Genomic DNA, 26,788 nt, shown 5'->3' with positions numbered 1-26,788 from the left:
AACATGCCCTTCTGCCCAACTCATCCATGCCAACCTGGTTTATGGTTTTGCTAGTCCTATTCGCCTGTGTATACTTACATTCTTCCCACCTAATAACATTCATTTTGCAGCCTGATAAAGCATGGATTAAGCTTATTAGTCATGGAGTCATACAGCTCAGAAACAGGCCCTTTGGCCCAACGAACCCAAGCCAACTAAGAAGTCCCATCTCCACCATCCCATCTGCCTGTCTTTGGCCAATATGTCGCTAAACCTTTTCTATCCCTGTATCTGTCCATATATCAGGTTAAGTCAAGTCGAGTTTATTGTCATTGGCACAAGTAAAGCGAGGTACAGGTACAATGAAAATCTTGCTTAGTTTAGAGATGATTTAGTTTAGTTTAGAGTTACAGAGTTGAAACAGTCCCTTTGGCCCACTGAATCCACGTTGACCAACGGTCGCCTGTATACTAGTTCTATGTTATCCCAGTTTCAAATCCCACACACCAGGGGGAATTTACAGAAGCCAATTAGCCTACAAACCTGAAGGTAGACAAAAATGCTGGAGAAACTCAGCGGGTGAGGCAGCATCTATGGAAGGAAGGAATAGGCGACGTTTCGGGTCGAGACCCGAAACGTCGCCTATTCCTTCGCTCCATAGATGCTGCCTCACCCGCTGAGTTTCTCCAGCATTTTTGTCTACCTTTGATTTTTCCAGCATCTGCAGTTCTTTCTTAACCGTTTATTATTATCTCTGTAGATATGTGTAGATATTGTAGATGTGGATAGGTGATGTTTTGGGTCGGGACCCTTATTATGAACCCATTTTCTGTTATTTGCACTTTATCAGTTTATTTATTCATGTGTGTATATATTTATATTATGGTATATGGACACACTTATCTGTGTTGTAGTAAATGCCTACTATGTTCTGTGTGCTTAAGCAAAGCAAGAATTTCATTGTCCTATTCAGGGACACATGACAATAAACTCACTTGAACTTGAACTTGAACTTGAACCATTTAGCCTACAAACCTGCACATCTTTGGAATGTGGCAGGAAACCCGAGGACCCGGAGAAAACCCTCATGGTCACAGGGAGAATGTGCAAGCTCCCCACACAAACACACACACAGCACCCGAGGTCAGTATTGAACCCGGGTCTCTGGGGCAGTGAGGCAGAAGCTCTACCTTCTGCGCCAGTGTGCCTTCCCGGCAATGATCATCACTGTCGGAATTGCTTCGAGCTGAGTCACAACGTCTATTATGATGTTTAATTTTTCCATTTCTAATTAATTAGACACCATTCCTATGTCTGCCCCAGTGAGGGAAAAATCAAATCTTCAATAATATTTTCCAAACTTTGAGTCTGTGGTTACCCCAGAAGACTCGGGGACTTGCAGGGAAGTAGTTACATCTCCCACAACTGAATAAATAACCAAATTAGAGACTAGAGAGCTCAAATATGTACACAGCAGCATATTCGACAGTTGTGGTGTAACTGGCAAGTAAACCACTTGCCTTAAGAATATGTTGTTGAGTAAACAGGACTGCACAGAGTCAACTTCCAGTGTCTTGCCAGTGGGAATCTGTGCTGATGAGGCAACTACACCATCGACCCTGGGAGTGAAATGTGGACTGGACGATTTTAACGGGACTCAGCAAGGCATGGATCCCAACCTGCATCTTGCTTGCCAGAGGTTCCCTATAGGATGGAGTGGGCAGAGATTACTGCCCCCAGGTGGCAATGTGATGGGAGAATGGGCTGCATTCAGTTAGTAACTGGTGGTGCGACCAAGGGCTCTAATGGAGCACAACACAAGGAAAACACTTGGGTTCATTGGCCTATTTTAGTTTAGTTTAGTTTAGTTTAGTCAAGTCGATCAACGATCATCCGTACACTAGTTCTATGTTATCCCAGTTTCACATGCTACACACTAGGGGCAACTTCCAGAAGCCAATTGAGCTACAAACCAACATGTCCTTGGGAAACCAGAGCACCCATAGAAAAACCATACAGTCACAGGAAGAACGTACAAACTCCTTACAGATAGCACCCGAGGTCAGGATTGAACCTGGCACTGTAAGGCAGCAACTCTACCCCTGCGCCACTGCGCTGCTCCTTTGTGGATTGAAGCAAAGCAAAACAGCAGGGGGATAGCTGAAAGGTACCCACCCAAAACCTAATTTTTCCATTTCCTCCACAGATGCTGCTTGACCCACTGAATTCCTCCAGCACGTTGTGCTTTGCCCAAGATTGCAACATCTGCAGTTCCTTGCTTCTCCATTTTATTGATTCGCTGCATAATTGCTTCAAAGTATGACTATTATGATGAAAAATACCCACAAATTGCTGGAGTAACTCAGCGGGTCGGGCAGTATTTATTGTAGATGTGGATAGGTGACGTTTTGGGTTGGGACCCTTCTTCAGAGAGCGTTCATTGCAATGCACAGGACCAGCAACCAAGAGCCTGCTCCCTTGTCATTCTTGGTGCTGGAAGTCATCAGTTTGGGTATACAGTTAGAGTATTGTCCTGGGCCTAGAAAAGGATCTGTTCAGATTAATCTACTTCCCATAGTGTGCTGTTAGGAAATGGGTTAGGCAGACAGTCAGAACTTTGTTCCCAGGATGGAAATGTCAAACACTACAGGGCATAGCTTTAAGGTGAGGGGAAAGGTTAAGGAGATGCATGGGGCAAGTTTTTTTACACAGAGGGTGGAGGGTGGCTGCAATGTGCTGCCAGGGGTCGTGGTGGAGGCAGATACGATAGTGGTGTTTAAGAGGCTTTTGGAGTGATATGGATCACGTGTGAGCAGTTATGAATTTTTCTTGACATCATGTTTTGTGCTATACTGTTCAATGTTCTACATACTAATCTCCTCTGCCTGCATGTCCACGATTGGTCGTGTGCCCAGGTACAGGAAGCCACATCGGGAACACGGATGCAGTAGATAAGGTTAGAGGAGGTGCATGTGAACCTCTGCCTCACTTGGAAGGACAGCTGTGGTCCCTGGATTGTGGTGAGCCAGGAGGTATAGGGACAGGTGTCACATCACCTGTGGTTGCAGGGGAAAGTACCTGTGGAGGGAGTGGTCAGTCCATTTCCTCCACGGATGCTGCCTGACCTGCTGAATTTCTCCAGTACTTCTGTTTTGCTCAGCAGTCCAGCATCTACAGATCTTTGTGTCTCTCTTGTATTTCAAGGATATGCCAAAATAATATAACTTAAGAATCTGAATAAATATCACAGCAAAAATATATTTGGTCTGCATTTTCCATTGATAATATGTTTAGACTCAGTACAAATTTACAGTCCAATTCAACCCACTAATTTTGTAGAGCCTATAATGTTAATGTAATGGTTGGGGCAATATCACTGGTATTCTATTTCAGTCAGTAAAATCATTATTACTAATAGATTGTAAAAAGGTCTATGTTAGGGAAAGCAACAGTAAACCATAAATCAATTAGTTCTAAATATCAATTCTATTTTAGAACATAGAACAGTCCAGCACAGCTCAGTCTGAAGAAGGATCTCGACCCGAAATGTCACCCATTCCTTCTCTCCAGAGATGCTGCCTGTCCCGCTGAGTTACTCCAGCTTTTTGTGTCTATCTACAGAACAGGGAAGGCCCCTTCAGCCCACAATGTTTGTGCCGAACATGATGCCAAGTTAAACTGGTCTCATCTGCCTGAACATGATCTATTCCCTGCACTTCTGGGTGCCTATCTAAAAGCCTCTTAAACACCACTATCGTATCTGCCTCCACCACCACCGCTGGCAATGCGATCCAGGTGCCCACCACTCTCTGGAATAAAACTTGTCCTGCACATCTCAATTAAACTTCCCCCCTCTCATCTTATAGCTATGCCCTCTAGTGTTGGCCATCTCCACCCTGGGAAAAAGACTCTGACTGTCTACCCTATTTATGCCTCTGAAGATTTTATATACTTCTCTATCAAGACACCCTTCAACCTCTGTCTCATTGAAAACAATCTAAGTTTATCCAAACTTCCCTTGAAGCTGAATCCCTCTAATCCAGGCAGTATTCTGGTAAATCTCTGCACCCTCTCCTAAGCCTCCAGATCCATCCTGTAATGGAGTGATCAGAACTGCATGCAATACTCCAAATACATCATTAAAAAATAACTTTACTGGTGAAAGTACCTCATCATATCAAACAATCTTGTGTGGCTAAACTCAGTGTTGGGGTAACTTAGTCGGTCAGGCAGCATCTGAAGAGGGAATGGAGAGGTGATGTTTTGGGTTGGTACCCTTCTTCAGAATGATTGAAATGGGGGGGGGGGGAAGAAAGAACGCCAGAGACCCAGATTCAATCCCAACTGCAGGTGCTATCTGTACGGAATTTGTACATTCTCATTGAGACCGCATAGGTTTTCACCGGGTGCTCCGGTTTCCTCCCACACTCCAAAGCCAAATAGGTTTGTAGGTTCACAAAAAAAAGCTGGAGAAACTCAGCGGGTGCAGCAGCATCTATGGAGCGAAGGAAATAGGCAACGTTTCGGGCCGAAACCCTTCTTCAGACTGATGCTGCTGCACCCGCTGAGTTTCTCCAGCTTTTTTTTGTGTACCTTCGATTTTCCAGCATCTGCAGTTCCTTCTTGAACACTAGGTTTGTAGGTTAATTGGCTCCAGTAAAATTGTCCCTAGTGTGTAGAAGAATGCTAGTGTATGGGGTGATTGCTAGTCGGCCGAAGGGATAGGTAGATAGAGTGGTAAAGAAGGTATATGGTATGCTTGCCTTTGTAGGTTAGGGCATTGAGTATAAGAGTCAGGGCATTATGTTGCAGCTTTTTAGCAGTTGGTTTTAGGCCGTATCTGGAGAACTGTGTGCAGTTCTGGTCGCCCCATTACACACAGGTTGTGGAGGTTTTGGAGAGGATGCAGACAAGGGTTACAAGAATGAAGCCTGGATTAGTGGGTATTAGCTATGAGGAGAGGTTGAACAAACTCAAATTGTTTTCCCTGGAACATTGGAGGTTGAGAAGAGACCTGGTAGAAATATTAAAAATTATGAGAGGCAGAGATAGGGTAGATAGTCGGAGCCTTTTTCCCTGGGTGGAAATGTTAAGGGCATAGCTTTAAGGTGAGAAGGGCAAGTTCTGAAGGACCAAGTTTAATAGTATAGGGAGTGGGGGGTTGTCTGAAACGTACTGCCAGGGGTGTGGTGGGAGTATATGACATTTAAAGGGCATTTAGAGAAGGGACGTTGATGAGCAGGGAATGGAGCGAGGCAGGCGGTAGAGATTAGTTTAATTAGGCATCGTGTCCAGCATGCATGTTGTGGGCCAAAGGGCCTGTTCTGTGCTGCACTGTTCTAAGTTCCATTCTGTAACACGGGCAGCAGATTGAATTGTCCTTGGAACAGTCCCAGCAGAGCAGTGAAGCTTCAGTCAGTGCAAAGAGACTGGGGGCAGAGATACAGAAACTGAACTTTACACAGCGATACAAGGTAAAAACTTGTCTGAGCTCCACTGTAGACGTGACCTGAAATAAAATCTCTCTCCAACAACCTTATGGCAGTAAACTGGTCTGAAATGTTTCATTGTTTGGACTTGAGAGATACAGCAATGGAACAGAGTCTGCGGTGACCAGCGATCACCCCATACACTGCACTATCTTACACACTAAGGCCAATTTACAATTTTACAATTAAAGACTCTTGACTTTATTCTTGAGCTACTCAATTAACTTCTCCAATTTTCTTCACAGAGAGGGTGGTGGGTAAATGGAACAAGCTGCCGGAGAAGGTAGACACAAAAGGCTGGAGTACTTCAGCGGGTCGGACAGCATCTCCGGAGAGAAGGAATAGACGACATTTCACGTCGAGACCTTTCTTCAGACTGAGAGTCAGGGGAGAGGGAAACTGGAGGCATGAATAGGTGCAAAGAACAAATGAACGAAAGGTATGAAAAGAACAAATCAAAGCCAGGAAAGATGATCAAGGAATGGTCGATTGTTGGCTGTGGAGAAGGTGATAATGAGTGGATATAAAACAATGAAACTAGGCAGGGCGACAGTGAATTAGTAAGATGAGTCGGAAGGGGGAGGAACGGGGAGAGAAGGTAGTTGAGACAGGTTTAAATGACAATATTTAAAAGACACTTGGTCAGGTACATGGATAGGAAAGATTTAGAGGGATATGGGCCAAACGCTGGCAGGTTGGACTAGTATAGGTGGAGCATTGTGGTCGGCATGGACAAGTTGGGACGAAGGGACTGTTTCCACGCAATGACTCCATGGCACTATAAACACCACTGTGTCGTCAAGAGTCCCAAATGGATGTGAACAGCAACCACCATCATGGCAACTTGATAAAAGCAGCAACAATGAGTCAGGAACATTGGAAGCAACATGTGAATAACACAACGCATCTGCTTCATACAATTAGGCCCCCATCACCCAGATAAGGATCGATGGAAATTACAGACTGGATGTGGGAGAAACCATCGTGAATGAGTCATCAAGAGTAGTGGCTAAAAGTGGGGAGAGGATCACAAAGGAAGAATAAAACACAAATTAAACCTCTCAGCTTTTTCCATCCATGTTGATGCTTATCTATTAATAATACAGATGGAGAAGGGATTACAACAACACTCTCCAGAGCAAAACAAGAGAAACAGGGAACTGCAGATGCTGGTTAAAACACAAAAGGACACCAAGTGCTGGAGTAACTCAGCAGGTCAGGCAGCATCTCTGGAGAACATGGATAGGTGAAGTTTCGGGTCAGGACCATTATGTGGTCTCGACCCGAAACATCACCTATCCATAAGATAGACACAAAGTGCTGGAGTAACTCAGCACGTCAGGCAGCATCTCTGGAGATAAAGAATGGGTGAAGTTTGATGGGTGAAGAAGGGTGCCGACCTGAAATGTCACCCATCCTTTTCCTGCAGAGATGCTGCCTGACCCACTGAGTTACTCCAACATTTTGTGTCTATCTTTGGTATAAACCAGCACTTGTAGTTCTTTGTGTCTACATTACCTATCCATGTTCTCCAGAAATGCTGCCTGATCTGCTGAGTTACTCAGAGACTTTGTATCCTTTTCTGAACAATTCATTGATAATAATTGCACCAAAAAAAACAAATATCTTCAAACACATTTCCCCTAGTTGATGTTTCAGGTGAAGTTACAAGTATTCCGTTACATCATGTTGCAATTAGAAATAACAAATTTTGCAATTGTTTCCATGTTTAGAATGTGGTCAACACACTGTAACAAGAAGAAAGCTTGCCCATCATTCCTGTACACTACAGGATTATATTCAGCAGAGCTTCATAGAAACACATCCGCAAATAGGTTTACTTAAAATGATGTTTCTGGCCGCACAGTGTCACAGCTGATAGAGCCGCTGCCTCCCAGCTCCAGAGACCCAAGTTTGATCTTGACCTCGGGTGGTGTCTGTGTATGTAGTTTGCACGTTCCCCCTGTGACAGCATGGGTTTCCTCTAAGTGCTCCGGTTTCCTGCCACATCTCAAAGACGTGCGGGTTTGTGGATTAATTGGCCTCTGTATATTATCCCTAGGGTGTCGGAAGAAGATGAGAAAGTGGGATAATATAGAAGCTGCGTCCGCTGGACTGGAGGGCGGCAGCTTCGACTACCCCGGGCCGCGGAGCTTGAACCGCGGGACTGATACCATCGCCCGGTGGGGTATCACCTCGGCGCAGAGGGAGAAGAGGAGGGAAGAGACAGTAACTCTAAGACTTTTGCCTCCATCACAGTGAGGAGGTGTTTGGTGAACTCACTGTGGTGGATGTTAATTTGTGTTTATTGTGTTTTGTTATTATTACATGTATGGCTGCAGGCAACAGCATTTCGTTCAGACCGAAAGGTCTGAATGACAAATAAAGGATTCAATTCAATTCAATAGTGTGAACGGGCGATTGATAGTCAGAGTAGACTTGGCGAATCTGTTTCGATGATGTGTCTTTCAATCAATCAATTCAATCAAGAAATATAAGATCCTCCTTCCGGGCAACAAAATGAAGAATAAAACTATCTTTCAACTTTCATGACCTCACAGGGACATTGCAGTCGGTGCTTTTGAAGGGAGCTCACCATTGCAATTAAATAACTGTTCTAACTAAGCAGTGAAGAGATACAGCAAATATATCAGTTTTTATGATATTGACTGTTGGTCAGATATGTAGGAGAATTCACCTGTTTTTATTTTAAAAGGAGCCTCAATATATTTGACAGCAGCTGGTTGCTTCATTACAGGATGGTGTGGAGACTTCAGAGAGGATGCAGACGAGGTTTTACCAGAATGTTCTTTAATGAAATAAGTTTATTGAACCAAGCCACGGGTCAGGCAATGAAGATGGTGCAATCAAGCTAGATGTAACACAATGTCAGAGATTGAAAATTAATATAAGTTGAGATGTTAAAAGAACATACCTAGTCTTTTAGAGTAATGCGCTATAACCAACTGCAATTCCAATTGCCCACCATTCATGCAGTTCCAACTGTTTGTCACAGTTGGTGATGCTTAAGAAATGGATCAAAAATGGGTGAAGATTGAATGATTGAAAGATACAGGATGGAAACAGGCCCTTCGACCCACTGAGTCCATGCTGACCACTGATCACCCATTTACACTAGTTCTATGTTATCTCACTTTCGCATCTACTCCCTACACATTCGGGGCAATTTATAGAGGGCAATTAACCTACAAACCCACATGTCTTTGACTATAGAGTTTAGAGATACAGTGTGGAAACAGACCGAGTCTGCGGCAACCAGCAATTATCCGGTACACTAGCACTATCCTACAAACTAGGGACATTTTACAATTTTATTGATGCCAATTAACCTACAGACCTGTACGTCTTTGGAGTGTGGAAGGAAACTGGAGCACCTGGAAAAAACCTATGCGGTTACAGGGAGAAGATACAAACTCCGTACAGACAGCACTCGTAGTCAGGATCAAACCCGGGTCTCTGGCGCTGTCAGGCAGCAACTCTACCTCTGCGCCAGTGTTTGGGATGTGAGAGGAAACCAGAGCACCCGGAGGAAACTTAGGGAGACCATGCAAACTTCACAGAGACAGCACTGGGGATCAGGATTGATATTGGGTCACAAGAGCTGTGCAGTAGCCACTGTGATGCCCCATTTCAATCTAGATTTCATGACAGTTCAGTTCTCAAGCATTGACTGGTGAGCTGTATTTAATCAAGCATAACATGTTTCTGTGTGGGTGTGAGCCCATTAGGCCCACCACTAATCGGTCAAAATGATTGAAGCTGGTTCAGTGGTTAATAGTGCTGTGTTAGTAATGCAAGCAGGCCAGGAAAGTCTGCTTTAATCAGTAGCTTGTGCTGTTGTGGTTAAGAAGTGATGAATACACAATAACTACATTAACCAGACCTAGATGAGGGATGTTAAAATCAGTCATTAGTCCTACCTTTCCCCCATTATACCGTGGGATCATTGAGGTGTGATATACACTCACAATGCATTCCTCAGTTTGAAAATTGCAACAAACATGGTAATATTATCAATAACAGAGAATCGCTTCCAACAGATGAGGAGCTGACTTTTCAGTGTTGTCCTTCATGTTCAGATATGCCATTAACATTTAGGCACCAGTAAATGCAGATGCTGGTTTACAACAAAAAAAAAGGCCCAAAGTGCTGGAGTAACTATTGCTGACACACTGATTTACTCCATGCTTCTGTGTCTTTTTTTGACATTAAGGTTTATTGTCCAGCTTCGGACAGGAATGGACATAGAACATAGAACGGCACAGCACAGATGCAATCCCTTTGGTCCAAAAGGTCTGTGCTGAACATGATGCCGAGATAAACTAATCTCATCTGCCCTAACCTTTCATTCCCTGCATATCCCATGTGCCTATCTAAAAGCCTCTTCAACAGCATTATCGTATCTGCCTCCACCACCATCCCTGGTAGCGTGTTCCAGGTCTCTACCACTATCTGTGTAAAAAAAACATGTCCTGTGCCTCTCCATTAAACATTGCACCCCTCACCAAATAGCTAAGCCCCCAAGTTTTAGTATTTACCCCCTGGGGAAAGGGTTCTGACAGTCTACCTTATCCATGTCTCTCATAATTTCATGTACCTCTATCAGGTCTCCCCTCAGCTGGAATGTAGTTCCATTTGAATCAATTCTGTGTGTAGATGAGTATCAGTCTGAAGAAAGATCCTGACCTGAAATGTCACCTATCCATCTTTTCCAGAGGTACTGCCTGACCCCGCTGAGTTACTCCAGCACTTTGTTTCCTTCTATGAGTAGATCCTGTTCATGATGCTGGATGGATTTTTATTCTGGATTGGTGGAAAAACTGTAAATGCAAATATACAGCTTTATGCAGTGGGAGCTCATAGTTGAAGAAAGATCAATATTTGCACCTGGAGCTTGAGGTATAAGCAAGGGAGCAAAGCAAGATGGCACCGGAATGAGGCAACTCTTTGTGTGCTGGTCCCAGTGGAAGATCCACCATCATCCCATGCAATCGGCCCACTTTTTAAAGTCCCTTTCTCACTTGTAAATCTGTCACCATCTCTAGATGTACAATATTTTCTTTATGCTACAATGCTGAGAATCTATATTCTGCATTCTGGCCTTTATCTCTTCATTCCACCCTATTGTACTTATGTTTGGCTTGATTGTAATCACGTACAGTATTATCTGTAGAAACAAAGAAATGCAGACGGTGGTTTACACAAAAGGACTCAGAGTGCTGGAGTAATTCAGAGGGTCAAGCAGCACCTCTGGAGAATATGGATAGTTGACATTTCACGTCGGGACACTTCTTCAGACTGGAACAGTCTGAAGAAGGGTCCTGACCCGAAGCGCTGCCTATCCATGTTCTCCAGAGATGCTGCTTGACCCGTTGAGTTACTCCGCAACTTTTGAGTCCTTTTATAGTATCACCTGAACAGATCGGGAGGCACACAAACAAAAGCTTTTCACCAGAACTTGCTACACGTGACAATAATAAACCTAAACTTCTACCTAAACTTCTCAATCAATACATGTATATATATATAAAAGTGTATATTCTAAACAATTGAAAGCATTTCAACGAATACATTGCGACATTGATTTAGTGTAGCGTGTTTCAAACTAGATTCAATCATAAGGTCATTTTTATGTCAGAAGACTGAAAGAAACAATTATGCAATTTAATACACTGAATTTTTAAAACATTAAACAGATTACCAAGAACACTAATCTTGCCCAATATAATTTAGCGAATGGTGTCAACCAGAGCACAAAAATGATAATAAACCACTAACATCTTCACCGCCCATTGACTGAGATCTACCTTGAGGGCAGTTCCTCAAATTATAGGCATTGAGTGTTAAAACTGAACTAACTAAAAGGCTTGTTTAATTACTGTCGAGAGACGGCTTAAGTCTGGGCTACCATATAAAGCACTCGACAGCAACTTGTTCTAATTATGGTTGAAAGAGCAATGGTAATGCATTACGGGCTTAATATTTCACCTCCCTGCTGGGCCAAGTTTCTAAGGCAACCCAACTGTTGGAACAGCTACTGATGTGAGTCTTTGCTGTTGATCAATGCGTTTAAAAAAAAAATCAACTCTTTAAAAAAAAAGTGCAATCTATGGTAGATATAATTTCCCAACAATTTGTAACTTCCGCACCGGAATCGTCGGAGTTTTCCTACTTTAAGAATACACTAACTAATGCAAAAAGAAAAGAAAAAAGCACATTAAGTAGTCACTGTAGGGTTGATAAGTACAATGTCACCTTCACATGAGGATAACACTCCCCAGGTCCTGGGGAGTAGAACAACTGACATAGGGTGTCTCGTTCGGCAGGAAGCACACGTCCCCTCATCTGAGCGCGGAGTGGGATTGTCACTGAAGTCATGGAGAAGTCCGTGGATCTCTCGCCCTCCCTCCCAGTCTGTGTGAAGGCAAAGGGCCCACGAATGGGAACAAAAACGGGGATAAATTGGGGAATAAAAGGTAAATGAAAAAATGAAGACATTTTGTAACACAATGCCGAGATAGATCATGTAAACTTTACATACTACAGTTAATTTGCCGAATCGGTTTTTCTAGTTATCGATTTGATTACACTTCTAGGTTGCAAGATACATTCTATAGCATGTCTAATTATAGTCTGCCAACTCAAACGAATAATTTGCAGACAAAATATAAATATCTATTCAAGTAGGGAAACTAATGAAATTCAAGTAAAGGCCACTTACATCTGTCATACAGTACTTATAGTCACTCTATGTTTAGTTTAGTTGAGAGATAGCATGGAAATAGGCCCATTGGCCCACAGAGTCCATACTGACCCATTGGTCACCTATTGACACTAGATCAAAGTTATCTTATTTTTGCATCTACTCCCTACACAATAGGGACCATTTACAGAGCTCAATTAACCCACAAACCAACATGTCTTTGGGATATTTTGGAATACATAGCCACTGTAGAAAGCCTACATGGTCACATGGAGAATGTACAAACTCCACACAAAAGCATCACCCGAGGTCAGGATCGACAGCTGTGAGGCAACAGCTCTACCAGCTGCGCCACTGTGCTGCCCTGTTTTAAACCTGTGTTTGAGTTAGGTGGATGTGCCCAGCATAAGGAAGATTTCAAACTTAAGTACAGCACAGCTTAGAGAGCAGAGTGACGACAGGCTATTATTCGTGGTCTTGTTAAAAGCAAACTCATAAACACGTGTCATCAACACAGATGTTACTTTTTCTTATCAATGAGAGATGAAAGTGAAGGGCAGCATTTGTCGAGGCCATGGTAAAAATGCATGTGTTGTAAATCAAACTGCCGTGATTAGCTAACATCAAGCTCCAGTTCTGAGGGATTGACAGAAGGACACAGAGGGAGGAACGCACATCTTTTGTTCCAGCAAAGACTCAGCTGCACTTTCAATGAGATTTGATCCAAAAAAAATTGCAGCTGAGATTTTGACATTCGGATAAAATTCTGTAAAAGATAAACATTCTACAGAATTTGTTACTGTTGATTGTTACGACTTATCTTATAGGATACCAACATTCACGATATTTCCATCTAACTTTACTGCTACAATAATAAATTAAACAACACTAAACTAGACTAAACTGGGGCAGCACGGTGGCACAGCGGTCGAGCTCGAGACCCAGGTTCGATCCTGACCATGGGTGCTGTCTGTAGGAGTTTGTACGTGCTCCAGTTTCCTCCCACACTCTAAAGATGTACAGTTTTGGTAAAATTATACATTTTAAAGTTCTGGTCGCCCTATTACAGGAAGGATGTGGAGGCTTTGGAGAGGGTGCAGAAGACATTTACTGAACACTGCATGGACTAGAAGGTATTTGCTGCAAGGACAAACTTGGACAAACTTGGATTGTTTTCTCTGGAGCATTAGACGTTGAGGGGAGAACTGATGGAAAGATATAAAACAAGGTGGAAATGTCAAAGACTAGTGGGCATAGGTTTAAGATGAAAGGGGCAGAGTTTAAAGGAGATGTGTAGGGCAAGAGGGTGGTGGGTGCCCGGTGGAGGCACATGGATATGTAGGGAATGGAGAGATATGGATCACGTTCAGACAGAGGAGTGGTTTAATTTGGCATCATGTTCGGTATGGACATTGTGGGCCAAAGGGCCTGTTCCTGTGCTGAACTATTTTATGTTCTGTGCTTTCGCCAGTTCTGACCGGCAGAATCACTGGATAACAATGTGGTGCAGAGCTGCTGCAATCCTTCAATCCCCAACACTTGCCTGGTCCGAGCTCAGTACAAGGCAAGGATTGTACCTGATACTCTCATGGTCCAAATGGACAAACTCCACATGTAGCCGAGAGCCATGCTGCACGGAAACAGGCCCCTCAGCCCAACTCATCCATGCTGACCAAGAGGCCCCATCTAAGCTAGTCCCACGCACATACACTAAGCCATGGACATTTTTCCTAAACAGCTTTTCTGAATTAATCTTAAAACCATAAGACTATAAGACATAGCTCAGAATTGGGCCATTCAGCCCATCGAGTCTGCTCCACTATTCGTTCATGGCTGATCTATTTTTCCCTCTCATCTCCATTCTACTGCCTTCTCCCCGTAACCTTTGAATGTACAAACTCCCTACAGACAGCACCCGTAGTCAGGATTGAACCCAGATCTCCTGCACTGTAAGGCAGCAACTCTAGCGCTGTGCCACCGCATTTCTCCAGCACTTTGTGTTCTATGCCTATTTAAAAACCCATTAAACGCCACTATTGTATCGGCCTCCACCACCACCCTTAGTAGCACGTTCCAGGCACCTACCATGCTCTGTGTAAAAAACTTGCCCTGCATCTGAAAACTTCTTTAAATGTTTCTATTCAGTATATTTTGGCTTCCATGGCATTGTTGTGAAAAACTCCCATGGCATTGTTGTGAAAAACCTTTTGCCAGCCCACAGAGAAATCCAGCAAATAATATAAATTCAATCTGTGAGCTGAACTTTTGACAGTAATTAGAAAAAGATTCACGATTACAATCACCTAACCAATTGGCAAACCTGACCATCAAATGTTGCTAAGATGTGTTTGCAGTTTGTTAATTATGATTTATACAGAAATGGTTCTTTGTAATAAACCTTATAATTGATTGACTAGAAGATACAGCATTGGAATAGGCCTGGGTCAGTGGAAAGGACCCGACCTGAAATGACACCCATATTGTCTTCCAGAGATGCTGCCTGACCCACTGAGTTACTCCAGCACTTTGCATTTTACCATGGAAATAGGCCATTCGACCCACTGAGTCCACACCAACTATCGATCACCCGTACACCGGAGTTCTACATGATCCCACTTTCTCATCCATTCCCTACACACTAGGGCAGATTTATAGAGGATAATTGAACCGGTAACACAATAGCAATTGAAAATGTTACTTTTGCCCAATCATGTAAGGACAAAAGAGTAAATCAAAGAGAGCAAATAGAGTCATACAATATGGAATCTTGTCCATGCTGACCAAGACGACCCATCTAAGCGAGTCCCATTTGCTCACATTTGGCCCATATCCATCTAAACCCCTCCCTAAATGGATATGGATATGGCCCATATCCATCTAAACCCCTAATCTGGGTAAAAGACCTATCAATGCCCCTCGTAATTTGATACACCTCCCTATAAGATCATCCCCCAGCTTCCTTCGCTCCAAGGAAAGAAGTATCACCTTGTCCAATCCTTACTACAGCTCAGGCCCTCGACTCGACAATATACTTGTAAATCTTTCTTGCACTCTTTCTATCTTAATGACATCCTCTCTGTAGCAGGGTGAGCAAAACTGAACACAATACTCCAAATGTGGCCTCACCAATGCCTTGTACAACTTCTACACTCATGTATCGATTCAAATCTTATGACTGAAATTTTGCTGAAATTGACTTAAGTACAGGAGGCACAGAGACATTGACAACCAGAATGATGAACCTAATATTACTGCAGTGCTTATTAAAATTGCAAGATCAGTTCTTTTAAAGCAGATTTCTGCCAACAGTTTAGCTTATAAACATTCTTTGATAATGACTCTAAATTATATACATTGATTCTATTGATTGACTAGACCGAAATTATACATAGAATAAAAGTTGCAACTTTCCAACCAACTGATTGTTCTTAGCTAACAGCGGTAATTTTGCACAGCTGGAAGCACTCGATGGTTTTGAACGGATTAGTGGAATTATCATTCAAAGAATACTGAAATATTAAAAGAGCTGGACTTAAAACTTGAAGTGTAATGAACCACAGTAGACTAATCTGCTAAACAGTACTTGTTCCCCCTGTTCATCCAAAACACATGATGTCGATGCTCCAAGACTGGGAAATGTGAACAATTACCTCATGCATTGTGTAGGTACAAGGAACTGCAGATGCCCTTTTACCAAAAAAAAGGTACAAAATGCTGGAGTAACTCAGTGGGTGGGGAAGAATGTCGCCTATCCATGCTCTCCAAAGATGCTGCCTGACCCGCTGAGTTACTCCAGCACTTTGTGTCAGTTTTTCAATCTCTTTTTACTCTCTTTTTTTTTAAATCACGAGAAGATCTAGCTTCTACATCCTTCAGTCAGTGATGTGACTATATCTTTCCAGTGCTCTCCGGAGCACAATGCAGCTACTGGGAGCAACTCCTCTGTTCTCAATAACTACACATCAGGATGAGTGAAAATCACAAGTTGGTGTTTGAAGGATGCAAATAAAGGATTTATAAAGACTTCTACACTTTTCAATACCCATGCACAGCAGAAAACACTCTGCAACAAAATAACTCTGACAAGAAGGAACTTTGGTAATGCATATAACCAGCTATGAGATAACTGATTATATAGGCACAAGAAACTGCAGATGGTGGAATGTTGAGCACAGCACAAATGGCTGGAGGGACTCAAAGGGTCAGGCAGCATCTGTGGAAGGAATGGACAGGCGACGTTTTGAGTCAGGACCCGATCCTCAGATTGTTTTTTGTCGGGTACCTCTCTTGATCAGGACTATTGAAGGACTGGCCTGTTCTTCTTCAAACAGCGAACACAGAACATTGGAAAATAGGAGCCGTACTCCTAAATCCACCTGCGCAGACCTCATGGATAGGAAAGGTTTAGAGGGATATGGGCCAAATGCAGGCAGGTGGGACCAATGTAGATGGAGCATCTTGGTCCGCATTGGCAAGTTGGGCTGAAGGGCCTTTTTTCTGTGCTGTTTGACTCTAAGATTGAGGAGATTCAGTATGTTGATGAATACGCTCTTGAACTTCTACAGGTGTACGATAGAGATCATATTGACCGATTTTTACTCAGAGGATAGTAGGTGCCTGGAGTGTGCTACCAAGTGTGGCGGTGAAGGCAGATACGAGAGTGGTAGTTAAGAGGTTTTTAGACAGGCACATGGTTATGCAGCAAATTGCGGGATATGGATCAAGTAGAGGCAGAGGAGATTAGTTTATCCCAGCATTGTGATCGACATAAACATTGTAGTCTCAAGGGCCTGTTACTGAGCCTTACATTCTACCGTCTCATCAACAAACTGTCACTTCAGACCCATTCCAATTCTCATCTTCTTTGCCTCATGGTCCACATGTACTTTACCATCACAGGTACCTAGATACAGTGATTTTTTTTTGTTTTGCATACACTGCCCAGTCCATCATCGGCTCTGACCTTCCTTCCATCGAGGGGATTTATCGCAGTCGCTGCCTCAAAAAGGCTGGCAGTATCATCAAAGACCCACACCATCCTGGCCACACACTCATCTCCCTGCTACCTTCAGGTAGAAGGTACAGGAGCCTGAAGACTGCAACAACCAGGTTCAGGAATAGCTACTTCCCCTCAGCCATCAGGCTATTAAACCTGGCTCGGACAAAACTCTGATTATTAGCAACCACTTTCTGTTATTTGCACTACCAGTTTATTTATTCATGTGTGTATATATTTATATCATGGTATATGGACACATTTATCTGTTTTGTAGTAAATGCCTACTATTTTCTGTGTGCTTAAGCAAAGCAAGAATTTCATTGTCCTATACAGGGACACATGACAATAAACTAACTTGAACTAACTTGAACTTGAACTTGAACTATACATTAGCACAATCATACATAGTGGAAGAGTGTAATTGTAGTGTAAGATCGGCAACGATCGCCCGAGAACCAAGGAGGTTACACAAAGTGGTGGACACTTTACCCGATGGTGGGCACTGACCTCCCCACCATTGAAGGGATCTACTTGAGGCGCTGCCTCAAAAAGGCAGCCAGTATCATAGAGGACCCACATCACCCTGGCAACACTCTTGTTTCATCCCTGCCATCAGGAACAAGGTACAAGAGTCTGACAACCATGACCACCAGGTTCAGGAACAGCATCTTCCCCACAACCATTAGTCTCTGTGAACCAACTCAACTATGAACTTTGGACTGTCCTTGCATGCCCTCAGGACTTTAAGCTTTTTTTTGCCCTCATATTGGGGTTATTAAATTTATTGATTTATATGTTTATAAAATGTTATCTATGATTGCTGTGTTTACAGGCCCGTCATGCTTCTGCAAGTAAGAATTTCATTGTTCCGTTGTTGGTACATTGACAATTAAACACTCTCGACTCTGGACTCTTGTAGATCAAACTCACAACTACAGGCAGCCGGTAAACAGCCCTTAAAATATACACTTTTCATTACTTGTAACAGAAAACATGACTGCAGATGCAGTAGAGTTAAAATTAACACAAATATATCAGAAAGGTAAAGGAGATAAGAAGAATTACAGTGGCTGGTTTACCAAAACGGAGACAAAGTGATGGAGTAACTCAGAGGGTTAACCAAGTGGCTGCATCTCTGGAGAACATGGATAGATGTTATTTCAGGTTGGTATCAGGCTGAAGAAGGATCCCAGACTGAAGAAGGATCTCAGCCTGAAACATCATCTGTCCATGTTCTCCAGAGATGCTGGCAGACCCAACACTTTGTGTCTTTTTCTAAAAAGTTAACCTGCCTTATCCTTTGACAGACATGTTGGATATTTTTAACAGCCTCTTGTTGCTATTGACCCTGTTTTTATGGTTTGGCATTTTAGGAGCTTGTCTGACTTGCAACTGGCAAGAGGAGATTGGTTGGCATGGCAGTCCTGGTCAGGTGTTATGCCAAGTGATTTACAGGTGGTATGGGGTGGGAGGGTCTGGAGATGTTGCTGGGTGGCATTTTCCTGCCCTCCGTGCCCAGGTAGGGGTGTGAATGGCAGGAAGTTGCCACCTAGAGATATCTCAATTCAGATAGAAGGCAGCAAAATCATGCCATTAGATTGTATTAATATAAGCAACATGGCAATGTACCTGACAGCATAGACGGCTAAAACAGACACAAAATGCTGGAGTAACTCAACAGATCATGCGGCATCTCTGGAGAACATCAATAGGTGACTTTTTGTTTCGGGACCCATCTACAGGCTGATTTGAAACGTCACCTAGCCATGTTCTCCAGAGATGCTGCCTGGTCTGCTAAGTTACTCAAGTACTTTGTGTCTTTATTTGCAAACCAGCATCTGCAGTTCCTTGTTTCTACCCGTCTCAAACCATGAAGCTGTTGACCATCTCTATAGCTGCTATTTCGAAGAGGACAGGGGTGTACCCGTAATGTCGGCAAATTTGGAGATAATGTATGCACAGAAAGAAACAACAATGTAACAAACGAGTGGTAAATTTGAGTTTTTTTAAAAGACACAAATTAAAGTGCTGGAGTAACTCAGTGGGTCAGACAGCATTTCTGGAGAACACGGATAGGTGGTATTTCGAGTCGGGACCCTTCTTCAGTCTGATTTGAAACGTCAGTTATCCATATTCTCTAGAGATACTGGCTGACCCGCTGAGTTACTCAAGCACTTTGTGTCTTTTTTTTCTTAAACTAGCATCTGCAGTTACTTGTATCTACCATAGACAGCAACTGGGCTGAACTGGGCCAATCAATAATTATTCATATATATTCATAAAGATTAGCAGATTTAGAGATATAGCATGGAAACAGGCTCTTCAGCCACGGAGACCATGCCAACCAATCATCACCCGTACGCACTAGTTCTGTGTTAGACCATTCTACACACTAGGGGCAATTTACAGAAGCCAATTAGCCTATAAACCTGTACGTCTTTGGAATGTGGGAGGAAACCGGAGCACTCGGAGAAAACCCACAGGGAGAACACACAGACTCCTTACAGACTGCACCTGCAGTCAAGATCGATCCCGGGTCACTGGCGTTGCAAGGTAACAACTCTTCCACTGCACCACTGAGCTGCCCTCATTCTAATTAGCAAATGATGCAGATAATGGCTCCTGTGAATCATAATAGCCCGCTAACATCTATCCCAGCACAATTATTGTATCTACATTGCCCTGTTAACATTCACATATTGACAGTTATTCGAGCAACTCCTTCTACCTAACTGCTTCTACCTATTCAGTTCACAGTCCACAAATTTAATTTCACAAAGATTTTACCCCTTCTGGGGTTTGCTGAAGGAATGTGTACATTTTCCTCGATATCATGTCCGGGTTAAAACATGTTCACGTTTGCAAAGTTAATTCAAATTTTTAGGCTTGATGCCTTGGATGTTAGGAACTAATTACCACTCCACTGGTTCCCCCCACTGGCACGCTCCACTGCAACCTCTCTGCTGGCTCTCCCTTCACTGGCGCCCCCCACTGGCTCTTTGTCCTCTGGCTCTTGCTCCACTGCAACCTCTCCACTGGCTCTCCCTCCACTGCAAACTCTCCACTGGCTCTCCCTCCACTGGCACTCGCTCCACTGCAACCTCCCCACTGGCTCTCCCTCCACTGCAACCTCTCCACTGGCTCTCCTTCCACTGGCACTTGCTCCACAGCAACCTCTCCACTGGCTCTCCCTCCACTGGCACTCGCTCCACTGCAACCTCCCCACTGGCGCTCCCTCCTCTGGCACTCACCCTAATGCAACTCCCTCTACTCACACTCCCACCACTGCAACCTCTCCACTGGCACTCGCTCCACTGGTACCTTCCACTGGAGCTCCCCACACTGCACTCCCACCACTGGCACTCCCATCCGCACCTCCCCACACTGTAAGCCCAAGAAACAAAAACCGAACAGGTCATTCACCTCACTTTCCCACATGTACGTCTTAGCTACTGCTCAACAATATCAACAAAGACTCTTTAAGAAATTCCACCCATCCGATCCACAGATTCATACCTGACTATGCATTGGCACAGAAGCAGGTCAATATACAAAGAGAGAAATGATACAATTTATAACTGGATCAGCCACATTAAGCTGTGAAGGAGATATATGAAAATCCAATTCATCACCCAAGGGCCCCATCTCCATTGTCATCCCACTGCAGTTCTAGAAGTCCTAAAGATCAGTTAATAAACCGCAGTGCATGGACCAAGAAACGCTAACAGTCGGCATAAACCAATGACTTGGGGAGACAGTGGTATTCAATGGTCCGTGGGTGGTTGTGGGAAGCAGAGGCTGAGCATTGGAGATGGCAGAACATGGGAGAAGAACTACAGGAAGGGCATGGTAATACAGAGTGGCCCATGATGAGGTGGGAAGGGGGAGGGTCGTGAAGGAGATGGGATGTCAGGGGTCTGCAACGGGGAGGGGGAGATGATGGCATGGAAGGGGGTCCATGAAGAGGAGGTAAGAGGAGGTTGGGAACTGAGGGGGTGGGTAAGGGTACTGCAAGGGTCCATTAAAGAGATGGGATGGCAGGGATCCATGAGGGCAGAGGTTGTGCAGAGATCCATGAGGAGGAGATGGTGGCATTGAAGTGGGGGTCCATGAAGAGGAGGTGGGGAACTAAGGGGGGGTCCGATGGGGGAAGATGGCACTGCAGCAGTCCATGGAGGAGGTGAGATGGCAGGAAACCATGAAGGGGAGGAGATAATGCAGAGGTCCATGATACTGGGATACTGGTATCCCACCATGATAGGTGGGTTACTGAGGGGGGGGGGGTGATGGGGGAAGATACTACTGCAGTGGTCTATGAAGGTGGTGATACGCCGGGGCTTCATGAAGGAGAGGGGGTCTGGGAGAGGGGAGGGGGGTCTGTGAAGGGGATGATATTTAGAGGCTCACTTAGTACCACACCCATTCTTCAACCATCCAGCAGCACTTTCAATTATTGAGGCTGCAGGAAGCAAACCCGCTCCTATGCAGACCCACCTCCTCGGGAATGTAATCGGAATTGCATGCTGGTGCTGAGTGTGTGAAAGGGAGGTCTGAGAGGGTGTCTCTGAAGAGAAGGTGGTGTTAGATGGAGCAAGTCATGGGTCAGTTTTATTCACCAACTTATAAAAACCAAGGTCCCCTCTTCATGTGTAGACAGTATACAAAGATTTTATCTAAATGTTGTACCCATTATACTTTATCTATGCATTGTGGACGGCTTGATTGTAATCATGTATAGTCTGTCCTTTGACTGGATAGCATGCAAACAAAAGCTTTTCACTGTACCTCGGCACATGTGAGAATAGTAAACTAAACTAAACTGAACTGAACTAATCTAAACTAAAACTGAACAACTCAATAAGGGCAGGAAGCTCCAGCCAATTGTCACACCCCACTGCAACACCTCCAATAACACACCTTCCAAAGAGGAGGTGCACAGTGGCGCAGCTGGTGGAGCTGCTGCCTCACAGCGCCAGAGACACCGGTTCGATCCTGACCTCGGGTATAGCCTGCGTGTGGAGTTTGCACATTCTCCCGGTGACTGCGTGGGTTTACCTCCGGGTGTTCCAGTTTCCTCCCACATCGCAAAGAAGTGCGGGTTTGGAGGTCGATTGGTCTCAGTATAACTGCCCCTAGCATGCAGGGAGTGGATGCGTAAGTGGGATAACATCAAACTAGTGCGAATGGTTGATCGATGGTCGGCGTGGAGCTGGTAGGCTGGAGGGGCTGTGCCTCTAAAGGAAATCTAAGGAGCGAGAGGTGTAAGGTCAGGAAAGGGTGATGGTTCTGGTTGCCAGAGAATGGGAGGTGATGGAGGACGTGTGAGAAAGGGAGACAGCTCTAACATCACTGCACCCACGACTCCCTGACCAAACCTCTAGCAACCTTTACCACATTGCTTTGCAACCGAGCAATTGGGAATCGTTTTGAATCGGAATTTTTTGCTGAAATATTCTGTGAGGAAAATAAATTGGCAATCCTAAAAGCTGACATTGAGGGAAGATGGCTTTAAAAAAAACAATACATTTCCACTGATTTGCCAATGCCTAATGTTCTTTTACTACACCGAATGAAGTCCAACTTCACACCAGCGCGTTAGAACTTGTGCATGAAGGATTGCTCTTACCGGGCCAGGCTGTTGACTGGATGAATCGCAGGCAAGGGAGACCAGGTCCTTGAGAGGATCCTGTGGATTGAGATGAGGTGGGAACCGGATCGTTGTGTGGGGGAAGTAGCCGGAAGCACTCTGGGGAAGGATGGAAGTTGTTGGAAAATGCAACGATGAAGAGGCGTGCGGGCTTCTTGATGCGAGACCTACAAATACACAGAAGAACACATTCAACTTCAAAACTTTTTGAAGGAAACAAAACAATTGAAGTTTATTCAAGATAGACACAAAATACTGGAGTAACCCAGCGGGCCAGGCAGCATCGCTGGAGAAAAACAATAGGTGACGTTTCGGGTGGGGACCCCTCTTCATTTTGTGTCTATCTTCAGTGTAAACCAGCACCTGCAGTTCCTTCCTACAGAAGTTTATTCAAATTTTGAATTTTTAAGGTTGAGTTTAGTTTTGAGATATTTTATTGATTGCTTTTAGTCATCAATACCCTTGACAACATATCAGTTTAGTTTTATTTAGTTTAGAGATACAGCGCAGGAACAGGCCCTTTGGCTCACAGAGTCCACGTCGACCAACAATCACCTATTTACACCAGTTCACTGGTTCAATGGATCAATGTTTCTTTATTATCACATGTACAATGTACAACGCACAATGTAATTCATTTTTGCATACAGTTCCGTTTCAGTGGTTGCATTATGTCCTGTAGTTTGCACTTTTATGGTCTAGTTCCATAGTATTATCAATAATTTATTGCATTGTTGATGTATTTTTATTTGTTATGCTGTTCCCTTAGTGTGCTTGTAAAGCTGTAGCAAGTAATAATTCCATTGTTCCATTCTCCATGTATATGACAATTAAACACTTTCGGCACTTGGAATGAGGATACAAATTATATATTTTTTAGTTGATTCTCATTCCCACAAGTATAATTCAATCATTCAACAACATAAGAATCAGGAGCAGGGCAATTGAGTCTGATCTTCCAATCTACCCTGTTATAGCCCTTGCACATTTTCTTAGCTGCACTTTCTCTATAGCTGTAACACTATATTCTGCCATCTGATTCCCTTCTCATTTTGCCCTTCCAGTTGTGGTCATGTATGGTAATGATAGCACATATGGAATGCTTAGAAACATAGAAACATTGAAAATAGGTGCAGGAGTAGGCCATTCGGCCCTTCGAGCAGCACTGCCATTCAATGTGATCATGGCTGATCATCCACAATCAGTACCCCGTTCTTGCCTTCTCCCCATATCCCTTGATTCCGCTAGCCCTAAGAGCTCTATCAAACTCTCTTTTGAATACATCCAGTGATTCAGTGATCCAGTGGAAAACATCCAGTGAATTGGCCTCTACTGCCTTCTGTGTCAGATAATCCACAGATTCACAACTCTCTGGGTGAAGAAGTTTTTCCTCATCCCAGTCCTAAATGGCCACCCCTTATTTTTAAACCGTGAACACTGTTTCTGGACTCCTCCAACATCTGGAACATTTCTCCTGCATCTAGCCTGTCCAATCCTTTAAGAATGTTATATGCTTCTATAAGATGCCCTCTCATCCTTCTAAATTCCAGTGAATACAAGCCCAGTCGATCATATGTCTCATCATATGTCAGTTCCGCCATCCCGGGAAATAACCTGGTGAACCTACGCTGCACTCCCTCTATAGCAATAATGTCCTTCCTAAAATGAGGAGACCAAAATTGCACACTATTCATCAGGTATAGCAGGCCCTGTACAACTGCAGTAGGACCTCCTTGCTCCTCAACCCAAATCCTCTCGCAATGAAGCCCAACATGCTATTAGCTTTCTTCATTGCCTGCTGTACCTGCATGCTTACTTTCAGTGACTGATGTACAAGCACACCCAGGTCTTGTTGCACTTCCCCTTTTCCTAATCTGACACCATTCAGATAATAATCTGCCTTCCTGTTCTTTCCACCAATGTGGATAACCTCACATTTATCCACATTATACTGCATCTGCCATGCATCTGCCCACTCACCCAACCTATCAAGTTACCTTGCATCCTCATAGTTTCCTGCCTCTAGTGTGTCCAACCCCCTAATAATATATTTAAGAGGGAGTTAGATGTGGCCCTTGTGGCTAAAGGGATCAGGGGAAATGGAGAGAAGACAGGTACAGAATACTGAGTTGGATGATCAGCCATGATCATATTGAATGGCGGTGCAGGCTCGAAGGGCCGAATGGCCTACTCCTGCACCTATTTTCTATGTTTCTATAATCTTATATGTTTCAATAAGATCACCTCTGATTCTTCTAAATTCCAGAGTATACAAGCCCAGCCGCTCCATTCTCTCAGCACATAACAGTCCCGCCATCCCAGGAATTAACCTTGTAAATTATGCTAATAACTAACATGCAAACTTTCAGATTTCTTGGTTGTTATTTAGCTATGAACGACACACAGGTACATTCTGTTTTTTTTTATCTTCCATGAGAATCTATTCTTCCCCCTTGTATCCTTCAGTACGTACTGTTGCAGTCCGGGATGAGCCAGTCGGCAATATTCTCTAACGGGCATCTCTCTGAGCTGGGAGGCCATCAAGTTTCGGGCAGATCAAAGAGTGTATTTCACCAAATTGATGGTCCTCCAGCAGCAGTTAATGTCTGTCTCATAGTGCATCCCAACTAATAGTCCATAAATCGGAGAGTTCCACTCCCTGCATCACTGTGCTGCCCATTGAATTTTTGTTTTCTGTTTTTAATGTAATTTTTGTGTTTTGTTTGGAATAATCCTGTCAGCCATGAGGCCTTGGCACATTAATACATTGGGTCCAGCACATTGAAGCGATCATAAAGAAAGCCCATCAACCCCGCCTCTAGTTCCGTAGAAGATTGAGGAGATTTAGTATGTTTAGCTTAGTGTATTATTGTCCAGTGTACCAAGGTACAATGAAAAGCTTTTTGTTGCATGCTATCCAGTCAGCGAAAAGACGATACATCATTACAAGCAAGCCATCCACGGTGTTCAGATAGAGGATAAAGGGTATAAAAAGTTAATGCCAGATAAAATCCAATCAAATCAGATTAAAGATGGTTCGAAGGTCTCCAATAAGGTAGATGGGAGGTTAGGATTGCTCTCTAGCTGGTGCAAAGGTAATTACAAAGAATTGTGTACAATGCATAGTCCATCATGGGTACTGATCTCCCCCATCGAAAGGATCGACAAGAGTCACTACCTCAAAAAGGCAGCCAGTATCGGCAAAGACCCACACCATTCTGGTCACTCTCTAATCTCACTCCTGCCATTGGGTAGAAGGTATAGAAGCCTGAAAACTGTAACGTCCAGGTTCAAGAATAGCTTCTTCCCAACACACATCGTGCTCGAGAACACCACATGACATAAACTAAACTAGGAACAAAGGAACTGTCTTTGGATGCACTCAGGACTTTGGGCTTTTAGCACTAGTATTGGGGTTTAAATCTTTTCTTCTTTATTGTGGAATCTGTGTGTATTGTGTTTATGGGCCTGTGCGTAAAGGTTTCATTGTTCCGTTCTTGGTACATATGGTAATTAAACACTCTTGACTCTAAACATTAAAATATTGCTGGATTTTCACTTCCTTCTTAGTAATCCTGTCAGCATACAACTGATCCATTACACTTCCCTTTAGAAAATATGAATTAGAGTGTGGTGTGGAACCAAGATGGTTTAAGCTTGAGAAAGGTTGTTCCATATTGACAACAGGATCTTCATGGTACTTGTCTAACATCCTGCAGTTTGGAAATAACAAATGTTTTCAACAAGCCCATTTGTTTGAATCAGTATTCACAGAAAGTCAATTTTATGTAATTGCTTGGTTTGAATCGATCGAAGCAGGCCAGCTAAGGGGGGTGGGGAGGGATGGCTTGCTGTTTTCACATTACAGTCAAGGAGTTAAAGATTGCACAGCATATATACAGGCCCTTCAGCCCGCGTGTCTATGCTGACTACCATCTATGCAAATCCTA

The 26,788-nt window shown here is 43.7% G+C and overlaps 1 protein-coding gene across 6 annotated transcripts in view; it reads right to left on the bottom strand.

Annotated features, from left to right (window-relative positions):
* The window catches only part of nfic (nuclear factor I C), a 453,772-nt gene that overhangs the window by 61,522 nt on the left and 365,462 nt on the right, over nucleotides 1–26,788 (bottom strand). For 5 of the 6 annotated variants that reach the window (XM_033046834.1, XM_033046830.1, XM_033046832.1 and 2 more), the window contains 2 exons: nucleotides 22,818–23,005; nucleotides 11,745–11,903 (listed from right to left, as the gene is read on the bottom strand). In XM_033046834.1, coding sequence (XP_032902725.1) covers nucleotides 11,745–11,903; nucleotides 22,818–23,005 — 347 coding nt within the window. The remainder of the gene's footprint in view (nucleotides 1–11,744; nucleotides 11,904–22,817; nucleotides 23,006–26,788) is intronic. The other variant, XM_033046836.1, reaches the window with a different exon arrangement.

Source organism: Amblyraja radiata, chromosome 29 (genome assembly GCF_010909765.2).
Source record: "Amblyraja radiata isolate CabotCenter1 chromosome 29, sAmbRad1.1.pri, whole genome shotgun sequence".
NCBI lineage: Eukaryota > Metazoa > Chordata > Chondrichthyes > Rajiformes > Rajidae > Amblyraja > Amblyraja radiata.
Note: the sequence above shows the minus strand (reverse complement) of the source record. Positions and strands in the feature narration are given on the sequence as shown.